Consider the following 13,015-nt stretch of genomic DNA (forward strand, 5'->3'; position numbering starts at 1 on the left):
TGAATATTAAGGTTGCAGGTCCCCACCCCTTCTAATGATTTCCAGTTATTTCAAACCACATCTAGCTCCAATGATTTTGGATAAGGGATGGTGAACCTGTATTATCTTTGCCACTTTACAGATGAAGAAACAGAACTGAAGAGGTCAAATACTTGCCAAAGTTCTAAGGGATATTCTGCAGGTGGAAAGGACAGAATGGAATGCAGCCCTGTCTGACCTGAAAGTCTATGTTCTTTTCACACCATGCCCCCCCCCCCCCCCTGAATTGTTTCTTCTGTTTTAAGATAGGTTCTCATGTAGCTCGGGGTGGCCTTTAATATCTGACCTTCCTGCCTCCACCTCCCAAGTGCATGGAACAGGTATGTACTTACTAGTAGACACAGTTCTCCTTGACTTCTGATAGATTAAAGAGAAAACTATGTAATTTATATTATATAAAACCAATTGTTACACTTCCATAGAAGGACCCTGAAAATTAAGACTATGTTTAGGTTAAGAGAACAACAAAAAAGCCAAACATAAAGGCACAATTCTGTAACTTCAATTTAAGATGCAAACTAAGACTGGAGAGATGGCTCAGTGGTTAAGAGCACTGGTTCCCTTCCAAAGTACTCAGATTCAATTCCCAGCACCCACATGGCAGCTCCAGGGGATGTGAAAGGCTCTTGTGGCCTCAGAGGACAGGCATGCAGTGGTACACAGACATACACACAGGTAAAACACCCATACACAGAAAACAGGGGTTTTTTTTAGGTTTCTTTAAAATACCAAACCGGAGGGAATTTTTTTTGTTTTGTTTTTTAATATTTACAAACTACAAAAAATGATTTGGAAATTTAGTCCTTCAGAGTCCCTTGGCCAAATAAATAAACAAATCACTTGCTTCAGAAAAGATTAGATAGCAGTACTTCACTATACTAAAAACTACAAGCATCAAACTTTTTTTTTAAGTGTTTTAACAAAATTTTCTCATCCATAAAACAGCTGAGAAAACTGAGTAATATGTGAAAATGCCTTTAAAAAATATGTGCTACATTTAATTAACTACACTAGCCCACAGCTTCCTAAAGTAGTAAGTCCTGTAGAAAAGCAAGATTATAGAGTCAGCCCTGGGGTTGGAGCAAGTAAGTCACTGTGACACCTCCAAGTCCAAACCCCCCAGCACCCCAAAGGCTGAAAACTCCACTACTCTACACTGGGCTATGGGGCCTGCCAGTGTCCTGTTTCCATAGCTCTGTAGGTCTTTGTCTTGGCTCTCAACCTTCTTCAGCAGTTCTCTCCCTCACTCTCAGCCGAAGCTTAAGTCTTTGCCTTCGACACACCCCTCCAGACTCTGCTCTACCTTCATTCACTTCTAAGACATGAATTCATTACCTCAACATAGCCAAACCACAATGATCTTCATCCTATCGGACCTGGCCTAATGATTCATTTCTGCTAGTTCGTATCTCAGTCCATTTCCAAATCTCTAGTTCTACTTCATGATGGGCAATCAAAAAGTATATTTCGGGTTGGGGATTTAGCTCAGTGGTAGAGCGCTTGACTGGCAAGTGCAAGGCCCTGGGTTCGGTCCTCAGCTCAAAAAAAAAAGTATTATTTCTGGAGACTTTACAATGTGAAAGCTACCAACATACAAGAACATAGTGAAATGTAAGGACGCACAAAGATACTGTCACTTTCCTCAAGAACCTTTGGGAGATGTTTAGAATATAGCAAGAAACGCTAACTTTACAAGGAAGCGTATAAAAAACACTCATCACAAAGATAATAGTAGAACAAGACCTTGAAGAGGGATGAGATTACTGTATGCTGGTATGGTTGGGGGGAAAAAACATTACCCAGACATCGACAGATGAAGGATTTGGGTATGAAAGGAAAAATCAGCTTTTCAAGAGGAACTAAAATGAAAATAATTGCTTGGGGACTACATATATAATCTACCCCAGGTGCCTACAGTAAGTAGTAAAATTCAAAGGGTCAAAAAGCTTCAGCTTGGGAGGATGAAAAGGTTAGCGCGATGGATGGTGGTCATGACAGCAGAATGGTTCTACTACACTTAATGACACCAAGTTATACACTTAAAAACGGGGGGAAAGTCACCAAACAAAACAACAACAACGAAAAACGGGCAGTGGATGCGGTCAAGCTCAGACCCAAGCACTGAAAAACACAAGTGCCGAAATGTCAATCCCAAATTTACTTTATTCTACAAAAACTGAAAAGTGGGGGTTGGGAATATAGCTCAATGCGGGCATAGTCAGGCATGCCAGTTCAATGCCCGCCAGGAAGTGGCATATAAACAGGGAAAAAGGAAGCAAGACTGGTTGGCTATAACGTAAAGTTTATTTAAAGTTTACCTTCGTGGTAAAGCCTAAGGATATTCCTTCGTCTCTAGCACTCTACAGAAGAAATATTTTTATCAAATTTCATCTCTCCCACAATCACTTCTAGTCTCCTCAGCTCTTTTTTTTCCTCCAGGTCAAACGCCTCCAGTAAAAATTTTACCTGTGCATTTTCTTAGCACCTTAAGATCCTCAATTGTTTTCGGGTTTTTGTTTTTGTTTTTGTTTTTGATTTTTGCTTTTTCTTCCTTTTCTTTTTTTCGGACGGAGGTGGGGGGGGCAGAGCCTCTAAAAATTCCTCTGCAGGCTCCTGGCGGGCAGGGACCATTTTGCATACTTAATTAGTTTAAGCTCCTTGGTACTCAGCAAAGAGTCTGGCACAAATCAGGCTCAATAAATACCTGTGGATTGAAAATACTGACAGAAAGGGCTATTCGTAATACAACCCCCACGAACTCCATCACAGCCAAACCCTGGTAACCCTGGCTGTGATACGATTCCTTGAGCCTCTATTACCCAATCATGGAGGACTGTAACCCTAGGATAGCCTTCCCCAAGACCGCTGCAGACACGACACCGCGACAGAGAAGCAACACACAGGCAAAGCCATCATCTTTCTTAATTACGTTCTTCGAAGGCCCTGGGAAACCAAATGAAGGGCCTCGCCGCCTTAGAAAGGGGGAAAAAAAAAAAAAAGGAGATTCCGCGGCGACGGGAGCTCGAGTCTGCCCATCTCTTGGGAAGAGATCCAGGCGCCAGGGCCGACGTCGGGCTGAAGTGCCACGGAAGTCGGGCCGAAGCCTAGGTCCGTGCTCCTCCAGGTCCGGGAGAGTGGCGATGGGGCTGGTCCCCGGGACCTCAGAGGCCCGGGCACGGCGAGGGGAAGCCTTCCCTCGGAAGCTCGCGCCCGGGACTGACAGGTCGCCCCCTTCAGGGACCGCTCCCCTCCCCGCCCAGGCCAGCGCAGCCCGAGGGAGGCGCGGCCCAGCCGCAGCGCACCTTTTGCCTCTCCTTCTTCTGGCTCTCGGACTCTTCCAAGGGGGCCTCGAGCTCCATGATGTCCCCCCAGAGGAGTTTCCCGGGCATTACTGGCCGCCGCCACCTCCCGCCGGGTGCGGTGGCGGCCACGACCACCTACGGCCACCGACAGCGTGAAAGGAAGCGGGGGCAGGGCGGCCGCCGGCCAGGGCCGTGCGTCACTTCCGGGCCACGCACCGCCCGGCGGGAGCAAAAGCAGCCCGAACTCTCCGTGGGGGGGGGGGGGGGAGGGGGGGAGGGAGGGAGGAAAGCCGCAACCTCCCCTCAGCCAATGAGAACGCGGAGAGGCCCCGATGGGCCCGCCCCATGCTCCGAAGTGACAGGCTTCTCCAGGGCTCCGGCCAATCTCCAGGAAGGACTCTTGCGCCTTGGGCGCAGGACGAAGAATTCCAAGCCTCCCCACCTCCCCCTTCCCCCACCGACACCCCCACTTGGAACACCTCCCTTCCCAGCATGCCCTGCAGGGCTCCAGCAGCCCCCCTCACGGGCGGTCGGGGAGAGGGGCTGACGCGCCAGGCATGAGCTCGTGGGCAAGCACGCGCCGCAGCCGACCCGAGCGCCACGCGCCGTCCGGCCATTCGCCGCCGGAAACTGCAGCTCCCCCCCTCCCCGGCCCCGCCCCCCGCAGTGGGTGGAGCGTTAGCGTGTAACGGCTCCCCGCTGGGCGGGTGGGTGGACGGGGACTGTCGCGGAGGCTGCCTGGGGTCGGGTGGGTGGGCGGCGGGCGGGCGGGCGGACGGACGGACCGGCGGGCAGCACGGACGTCCGCCCCTAAAGCCGGCCGTGAAGCCACGGCTTCAGTTTCGTTCTCACGCTCCTGGGAAGAAAGCAAACCCACCCGAGAAAGGAATGTGTCCACAGTCAGGGCCGGCAGGACTAGAACATTGCTCCGAATCCAACGTGGGCAAACAGGAGCCTCAGCTAGAGTTTGTCTCGAGTTGGAAGGGGACTGCTCCTCCGAAAGAGAAGGAATAGGAAAAACAAACAAAAAACAACAAAGGAGCCTAAGATAAGGAAAGCAAACCCAATGTGTCTGACAGATCGCCTAGTTGTGATAAATAGATTTAATTTTACTGATCGGGGTTAGCTCCCTCTGAGTTACAAACGTACACAAAAGGTAACAGTACCAGCGAATTGGCTTGCTCTTTGTGTGCTCACAAAGACTGGGTTCAATCCCCAGAACCTCACAGGCCCGGCAAGCCTGTTACCAGTTGAACCACAGTTAAGCCTTTTTTTTTTTTTTTTTTTTGTCATTTGATGATATCTTCATCTGATCAGCTGTCCCATTCCTGAGGGGGAGCGAAGACACAAAACTGAGATGTAGGTGCAGGGGCATTCTTGCAAACCCCATGATGCACTGCCTAGTGTAGCAGCCTTGTAATCTGAGCCTCAAACACAAAACTGCAAATGGATACATGCCCTGAGTTGGGGGGGGGGGGGGAGTAGACATGAATAACTGGAATCACAGTATTAAGTTTTGTAGTAGCTTCCGGACTTCTGTGTAATTCAAGATTGGCCTAAAGTCGATGACATTTATCTGTGGTTTTATGGATTCAATTCTATGAACACCAGGTGTGTCCAAAGATTGATCGTAGGAAAACGCTTTTTGCCGAAGGTTAGATAACTAGATATGGGTCTCTTCGTCCAAATCTGTAAATCCGAATAGTTTCTCTAAATCTATCCCGTTGCCTCACACCCACACCCCGTTCTACAGTGACAGTCATTGTGCCCCTACAACAGAATAGGATATGCGGAGAAACATAGGATAGGGTGAAGAATGTCGCACGAAAAATGGGGATAAATGGAACAGATGCTGCTATCTTGTAGTTGAAGGTCACACAGATGAAGTAAAATTTTAGCTCCTTGGGATCCTATTTTTGGTATTCTCATGCCAAAACTTCTCATGGCAAGCCTGAAAAGACTAAACCTATTTTGTACTCCCTCCTTAAGTGACTTCTTCCAAAATAGCCTTCTGAAGGGACACTAGCCCACTCGAGCACCACGCTCCCGCAGGCCTTGCTCTTCTCCCACTGCCTTGCTAAAAACCGTTAGATCACATTCCTACAGCTAGCCACCAAAGTCCATTCCCTTACTGGCCACTTCCTCCTCCTGAGGCCTGCTACCAAGGTCCAGCTATGGAAGTACTGAAACCCAATAGTCAAAACCCCTCTTTGGCTCACCTAATTAACATGCCCAAATAAAATTAAACACTTCATCCTAACCCGGGGGCTTCCTCCTTTACCTTTAAAAACCACCATTTGCCTATGGGCCACGTCTGTTTTCTCTATCCAGAAGCAGTCCTTCATCCCTCGGGGACAAATAAATACCCCTGCCCCTTCTCCCTCATCCCCTATCTCCATTAGCACCACATCCTAGCCCCTTCTAACACAGACCTCCCCTTTTCCTCCTCTCAAAAACGACACCTGCACGGTCACTTGCTGCTCTTTTCTGCCTGAGTCAGAAAATGGCCCCTTTAACTTTTCTTCCCTGCTTAATTAAGGGTCTCTCAGTGAAAACAGGTGTTTGGGTGTGGTCCGCGCCTAACCTGGGGTCCCAGCCGGTGGCCCTGTTCCTTTCACCTTCTGTGACAACAAATGATCCCTCCTCACTGCCTGAACCAATTCTCTGATTTCTATCTAGCCAGGTAGAAAGGGAGAGTATAAACCTTGACCTGAGTAACCTCCAAGGAATGGAGGATTCAGTACCCATCTGCTTAGCTTAATCCGTTAGGAATCCTGGGGACAGGATCTATAATTTTAAAATTCAATAAAGGGGTTGGAGACAGGGCTCAGGGGTTAAGAGCACTGGCTGCTCTTCAAGAGAACCAGGGTTCAATTCCACATGGCAGATCACAACTGTATCTCCAGTTCCAGGGCATCCCATATTCTCACACAGATGTGCAGACAAAACACCAAAGCACGTAAAATAAAAATCACTTTTTAAAAAAACCTCAATAAATTTATGTCTGCTCATGAGATTTGGAACCAATAGGGAATTAAAACAGTACTTTTCTCATGGCTGTGACAAAAACACCTCAGAAGGGACATCAGGAAGGGTTTCATTTTGGCCCATAGTTCAAGGGTACAGCCCATTATGGCAGGGAGGTCGTGGCAAGAGGCATATGAAGCAGCTAGTCACGTTCCATCCATAAGATGTAGAGAGATGACGGTACTCACCAAACTGTTTATGCAGTCTGGCAGTGAGCATGGGTCTACCCACTTCAATTAATCAAACTCTCTCACAGACAAGCCCACAGGGTTTTCTCTAAGGTGATTCTAGATCCTGTCAAGTAGACCATCAATATAAACCATCATGGACATGGATTCAAAATATAATTGTCAACTCATAGCATCAAGTGATTATCCTGCTCCAGCCTCCCCAGAACCTGGAACTGCAGGCATGGACCACAGTGCCTAGTTCCAAACACAACTGTTCTGATAGCTTTATAAAGTCCAAATATTTTCATTTAGTTTATTAGTTTTAGGAAAGTTTTACCAAGTACTCCTGGATGATCTGGAACTTGCTATGTGAACCAAGCTGTCCTCGAACTCAGATATCTGCCTGTTTCTGCCACCCCAATACTGGATTAAAGAAAAGCATGTGCCATAATGCTTGGCTTCAGATTTTTTGCATTTTGTGTGTGTAGAAGTTCTCTTTCCACAATGTGCATCCTGAAGATTAAACTCAGATTGTCCTTTACCAATGGAACCATCTTGCTGATCCTATTTTCCAAATATCCTAAAAGAGTTATTGATATACCCTGAAGCGATAAATGTTGTGTTCTTTTCTGGCTATTCTCTTATCAAATGTTCTATAAAAATCCCTTTGCCTTTGGCCTTAGCTTATTAAACTGTATGACTTTTTTTTTTTTTAATTTTTATTTTCCGGAGCTGAGGACTAAACCCAGGGCCTTGTGCTTGCTAGGCAAGCGCTCTACCTCTGAGCTAAATCCCCAACCCCCTGTGTGACTTTTAAGTTATGTAAAGGTACTAGGTTGGAGAGATGGCTCAGAGGTTAAGAGCACTGACTGCTCTTCCAGAGGTCCTGAGTTCAATTCCCAGCACCCACATGGTGGCTCACAACCATCGGTAATGAGATCTGGCGCCCTCTTCTGACGTGCAGGCATACATGCAGGCAGAACACTGTAAAATAAGGTAACTTGCCGCTCTGGCCATTTCCAAAATTGTTAATTTTTTAGCCTATAATTAGAAAGCAGAAGGCAAAGAATTATCAAACTACATCTAGCACTTTGAAGGTGAATGTGAAACTTTTCTAACAAGAGGAAATAAAGCATTCCAGATGGTGATATGGAAATTAGGGGGCAGTTACAAATTGGAGACATGGGGACAAGACCTTTGAGAGTGCTAAGGGGACACAAGAATGAGAGGCCATCTGACCTGAGCCAACTTACCTTTAAAAACAGCCAAGTAAGGACAAGGAAGGAAACATCAGCAAATGCAACATGGCTGTGGAAGTGAGGTACAGGGGTGCTCACACTTAACTGAGATGTTACTGCTGCTTTGGCTTTTTGAGACAGGGTCTCAGGTTGCCCAGGCTGGCTTTGAACTCACTATGTAGCTGAAGAAGTTTGCCTTAACCCCCTATTTTCCTGCCTCTTGCCTTCTCTGCTGGAATTAAAGGTGGTGCCACCATGACCAGCTCCACCATTAGTAAATAGTTTTGTGAGTTTAAAAAAGGGGGGGGGGATGCATTTTTAATTATATGTATATATGTGTATCGGTATATGTATACGAGGACCTGGGCAGGCCAGAAGAGGCCACTAGATCCCCTGGAAACCACACTACAGTCCTCTCTGCACAAGCCATGCAGGTTTTGAATCACCGAGCTTTCTCTCCAGCCCTGTTTTGCCTGGGTTTTGAACTGGGCTGTAGGAATGAGGGTGAGTTACCCCAGAAGAGGGCGCCATCACCCAAGAACTGTGTGAACTGCGGAGAAGCCAGTAAGGCTTCAGGAAACGAGGAGCTGGGTGAAAGGTTGAAGTCTGACCAGGGCACCCCATTCTTGTTTTATAGTGTTCTAACCCCTGGTGGGCCACAGCTTCTTTCCTGTTTTCTCAAGTAGCTCAGAGAAGTTCTCAAAATGCAGCAGCAGGCTTTTCCCATTGCTTTCCAGAGCTGACATTTTCCAATATCATGTTTGCTAAATTAAATTCAACAGTAGGTCCATGATCAAAGAACACACACGTGTAGTTTAACTGAGCTGGTGTAATTTCAACTACTATCTGTAAATTTGATTAAAAAAAGAGTGCAGGCGGGAGTGGGGGGGGGACGGGGGCAGGATGGGACGGGCGGCAGGGGGGGTAGGTGTGTGTGGGGGGGGGACAATTGGAGAAATGGCTTAGCTGTTGGAGAGTACTTGTTCTTCTTGCCAAGCGGTGGTGGTGGTGCACGTCTTTAATCCCAGCACTTGGGAGGCAGACGCAAGCAATCTCTGTTGAGCTCAAGGTCAGCCTGGTCTACAGAGTGAGTTTCAGGAGAGCCAAGGCTTCACAGAGAAATCCTGTCTCAACAAAACAAAACAAAGAGTATGTCTTCTTGCAAAAGTCCTGGGATCAGTTCCCAGCACTCACATGTGGACTCACAGCTGTCTGTGACTCCAGTCCCAATGGATGCCCCTGTCTGACCTCTAAGAATGCCAGACATGTATATGATAAGCACATAATTGTGTGCAAAACACTCATACACATAAATCTAAGAAGTTTTTAAATGTGTGCCTGTGTGTGTGTGTATGCGTGTGCTCATGTGCACACAGAGATGACAACTCTGTGGAGTAGCCAGTGGCCCATTCAGAGAGTGCTAAAAACAGGTCATAAGCTCTGCATAAGTGAGACAGTCGTGTAGCTTGATCTGCTTAAGGGGCCCCTGGCAGTAGGATCAGGATCCATCCCTGATGCATGAGCAGGCTTTTTGGAGCCCACTACCTATGGTGGGACACCATGCACAGCCTTGAGGCAGGGAGAGGGGCTTGGACCTGCCTCAACTGAATGTACCAGGCTCTGCTGACTCCCCATGGGAGACCTTACCTTGTTGGAGGAGGGAATAGTGGGTGGATTTGGGGGTAGGGGGAAAGGTTGAGGGGCGGGAGGGGGGAAGAGAGGGGATCTATGGTTGGTATGTAAAATGAATAAAAAAATTTCTTATAAAAAACAGGTCATAAGTTTGCAATCACTAATAAAAACAATAGCATATGTAAATAATAAAACTTCATTGATTTTTTAAAAATTACATTTATTGTGTTTAGCATTAAGTGTAGAGGTCAGAGGACAACTTTCAAGAGTTCGTTCTTTCCTCTCGCCTTGAGTCTTAGGGATTGAACTCAGGTTGTTTTACTTAGGAGCCTAAACCCACCAAGCTTTCGCTGGACCTTTCTTGATTTTTAAAACTGTGTTTTACTATAAAAGTAATAAAAAAGAATAACATGAAACAAATGAGACATTTGTCAGTATTTACTAGCGTCTGTTGGTGTGGTCAGAGGACAATAGTTGGGGGTCGGTTCTCTCCTTCCCCTATGTAGATTCCAGGAATTGAACTCAGGCTTGGCAGCAAGCACCTTTACCCAGTGAGCCAGTTCACCCGCCCTTTGCTTTTGATACTATAAACCACTTAATGCCAAAAATCATAGCTTTTTCAACATCTGGCTTCAACTCAGCCATCTTACCTCCCCAAAGCAAAGGATGTCGATGAAGTCAACCTCAACACTTAAAGAAATTCTGGGGGAGAGGGATTTAGCTCAGTGGTAGAGCACTTGCCTAGCAAGCTCAAGGCCCTGGGTTCGATCCTCAGCTCCAAAAAAAAAAAAAAAAGAAAGAAAGAAATTCTGGGAATTGGGGGTGATTTAATCCTTTGACCCTTTATGAAATTCAGACTTGGTGACAGACTTGATGTATTTAACAATTTTTCAAGTGAATTTCCTTGATGTACTATGCAATGATATCTCAGTTAGGGTGAGTTTGGGGTGGTAATTACAGGAGATTCTATTTTTCAAGCCCCTCTCATTATCACAGGGTACCACCCAGATCTGTTGACAATGGAAAAAGAGGACTTTTAATATCTTTAGTATTTTATACAAATCTATGTAGTGTGTGTCAATGGCATTCAAGAAGACTTTTCTTCCTGGGCGGTGGTGGCGGCACACCTTTAATCCCAGCACTTGGGAGGCAGAGGCAGGTGGATCTCTGTGAGTTCAAGGTCAGCCTGGGCTGCAGAGTGCCAAAGCTACACCGAGAAACCCTGTCTCAAAAAACCAAAACCAAAAACAAAGGAGAGCTGAGGTATAATTGCAGCACCAATATGAATGTCCACACTTCTATAACTTTTCCCTTCTTCCTTCCTTTTGAGGCAGAACCTTATGTCACCCAGGCTGGCCTCAAACTTGGCATAGCAAAGGATGACCTTCTAGGCCTCCTGTTTCCACCTCTCAAGTGCTAAGACAGGCATGAATTGCCACGCCCACTACATGCAGTGCTGGGGCCTGAACCCAGGACCTCCTGCATGCTAGGCAAGCACTCCACCATTTGAGCTACACCCTTACTTCCCTCAGAATTTCTTTCCGTTTTCCAATTCCTTAATTTACTTGGCTGTACAAGCTGATTTTAGAAATATCCTCTCCCCACCCCAGGTATATTACATCTGATATACTCTCTATACATGGATTAACAAACATCATCAGTAAATTATTTTGTTGCTATTCAAAATGCTACTATATAACCAGCTTTTACCACAGAATCCGAGTTTAAGTTTTTCAAAAACTGTTTGTTAAGGAAAAATCTCTCCATCTGTTTCCAACAGGCTCTTCAACACAGCCCTTGATACACATCCAATTTGGCAGCACATTTTATGTAGAATGCCTTTTAAATCTTTGAAAACGTGGCAAATTCTCTGCAAATTAAACAGAATGCCTTACTACTATAGACACAAAAATTAGAGGTCTGTCCACTTTTCACTTGGAGGAATATTTTTTTTTGTCTTATTTTAGTTCTTTTTTGAATGGAGATGATATTATTAGTAAACATGGCTGAGAAAATTGACAGGGTTGGAGGCTGAGCACAGAGAAGGGAGGACATCGGACGGAGCACAAGGTCTGCCACTTGCTTGTACAGGGGCCGTCTGTCCGAGACTGGGATATATTTGACTCCAACAGCCATCAGGGATGAGCTGCTTCTCAGCCACCAGTCTTCAGATTCATCTGAATTTAACTTCGTGAAGCCTTCTTTGAGATATGGTGGCCGGGGGTCCCAAGCTGCAGCACCTCAGTCCCAGTGTCCCTTATTCCGCAGCTTGACTGGAATGAATATGATGACCTGGCCAATGTGAGCTCAGGCAGCTGTGCTCTGAGGCTTCCCAAAAGTACATGGCATACAGTATGGCCTGTCTGGACCTTGGTCTGGGGACATGAAGCCAGAAGCATGAATATTCACCGGAAAACTGTCTCAAATGTCCCTTAAAGCAACACCTACAAGCAACGGGCTGCAGCATTTCCAAGATGGCTGCTGTTGGAAGTCACAACACACAGGTCTCCATGCTGTAGGGAGGAGCCTGGAGTGCAAGGAGGAGCCACAAGCAGGACACAGGAATTTTAGACATCCTTAGTCAGTCCCTTTGGAGCCATTTGATCACCTACTGGCAGACTGAAAAGAAAAAGACCCTGGGCAGCAATGACCCAGGGGAAGAATTCTTCTGTATTGATTCTTTCTGATAATCCTTTCATTTCCAAGTATCCATGCAGCCCTTAAGGCCCATGTTTGTTTTCTGGGTTTTGTGTGAAACCCACTTAACCTGAGAATTCCATATTCCTCTGGCTGATGAGAAAGACTACTGGGTAGTAAGTCAGCGTTGTACATATTGGAGAAACCGATCAAGGAAAATTAATGACATTTAGTTAGAAAATGACCAACAATTTCATGTTTCTTTTATTGAAAACTGCAACAAATTTCTAGTAAAAGTCACTGAAAACTGCTTTAAAAATGGTAAAAAGGAAGAAAGTAATTAGAACACAGTATGGTGGGGTTAATAATAGCATATATGTTCAGCTATGCAGGATCCTTACATATCCAATTTTTTTTTAAAAGAGTTCTCCAAAGTCAGTTAAAATTTTAATCCTGACATGGTAATTTATGACTGTAATCCCAGCACTCCAGAGGCTAAGGCAAGGGGATTATCCGTTGAGATCCAGGCCAGTCTCAAGTACAGTGTAAAACCACATCTCAGTTAGACGTTTATGACTGGGGTTAGTTGGAGCAAGGAACTGGGTGTGAGTGTGTGGTGGCTCTTCTTCATGTCACCACCGTTCTGCAGAAAAGCCTGTCTTCCTTTAACTCCATCCAAAACGGCTGAATTATTAGATGCCAGGCTCTGTGTCCTAAAGATATCAAAAGGGACAGGATTACTGTCTTCCCAAGGGACCCAGAATGCCACTCAAGGCACTGGAATTTCATTTTGTTAGTTTGAAGCAACATGTTATAACACTAAGGCATATTATCTAAGGCAACCTTTCAAACACCTAGCCCATTTTCTATGTGTGAAAAGCTACACAATAGCACCCCGATTATTTGCCAGGTGCTTTCAAAGAAGCTTGTGTTTTCTGAACATCAGTTCCCAAACCTTGTATCAAGTATC

At 45.9% G+C, this 13,015-nt stretch overlaps 2 protein-coding genes and 1 pseudogene across 3 annotated transcripts in view; all 3 read right to left on the minus strand.

Annotated features, from left to right (window-relative positions):
- Positions 1-3,579, minus strand: part of Ddx50 (DExD-box helicase 50) — a 34,087-nt gene extending 30,508 nt beyond the window's left edge. The window contains exon 1 of the mRNA XM_036167771.1: positions 3,342-3,579. Coding sequence (XP_036023664.1) covers positions 3,342-3,428 — 87 coding nt within the window. The 5' untranslated portion in view covers positions 3,429-3,579. The remainder of the gene's footprint in view (positions 1-3,341) is intronic.
- Positions 3,580-11,822: 8,243 nt separating this feature from the next.
- Positions 11,823-11,927, minus strand: LOC118570152 (annotated as a pseudogene).
- Positions 11,928-12,291: 364 nt separating this feature from the next.
- Stox1 (storkhead box 1) overlaps positions 12,292-13,015 on the minus strand; it is a 54,957-nt gene continuing 54,233 nt past the window's right edge. Inside the window, exon 4 of one of the 2 annotated variants that reach the window (XM_036168002.1) lies at positions 12,292-12,758. In XM_036168002.1, coding sequence (XP_036023895.1) covers positions 12,608-12,758 — 151 coding nt within the window. In that variant the 3' untranslated portion in view covers positions 12,292-12,607. The remainder of the gene's footprint in view (positions 12,759-13,015) is intronic. The other variant, XM_036168003.1, reaches the window with a different exon arrangement.

This window comes from Onychomys torridus, chromosome 18, assembly GCF_903995425.1.
Source record: "Onychomys torridus chromosome 18, mOncTor1.1, whole genome shotgun sequence".
NCBI classification, from domain to species: Eukaryota; Metazoa; Chordata; class Mammalia; order Rodentia; family Cricetidae; genus Onychomys; species Onychomys torridus.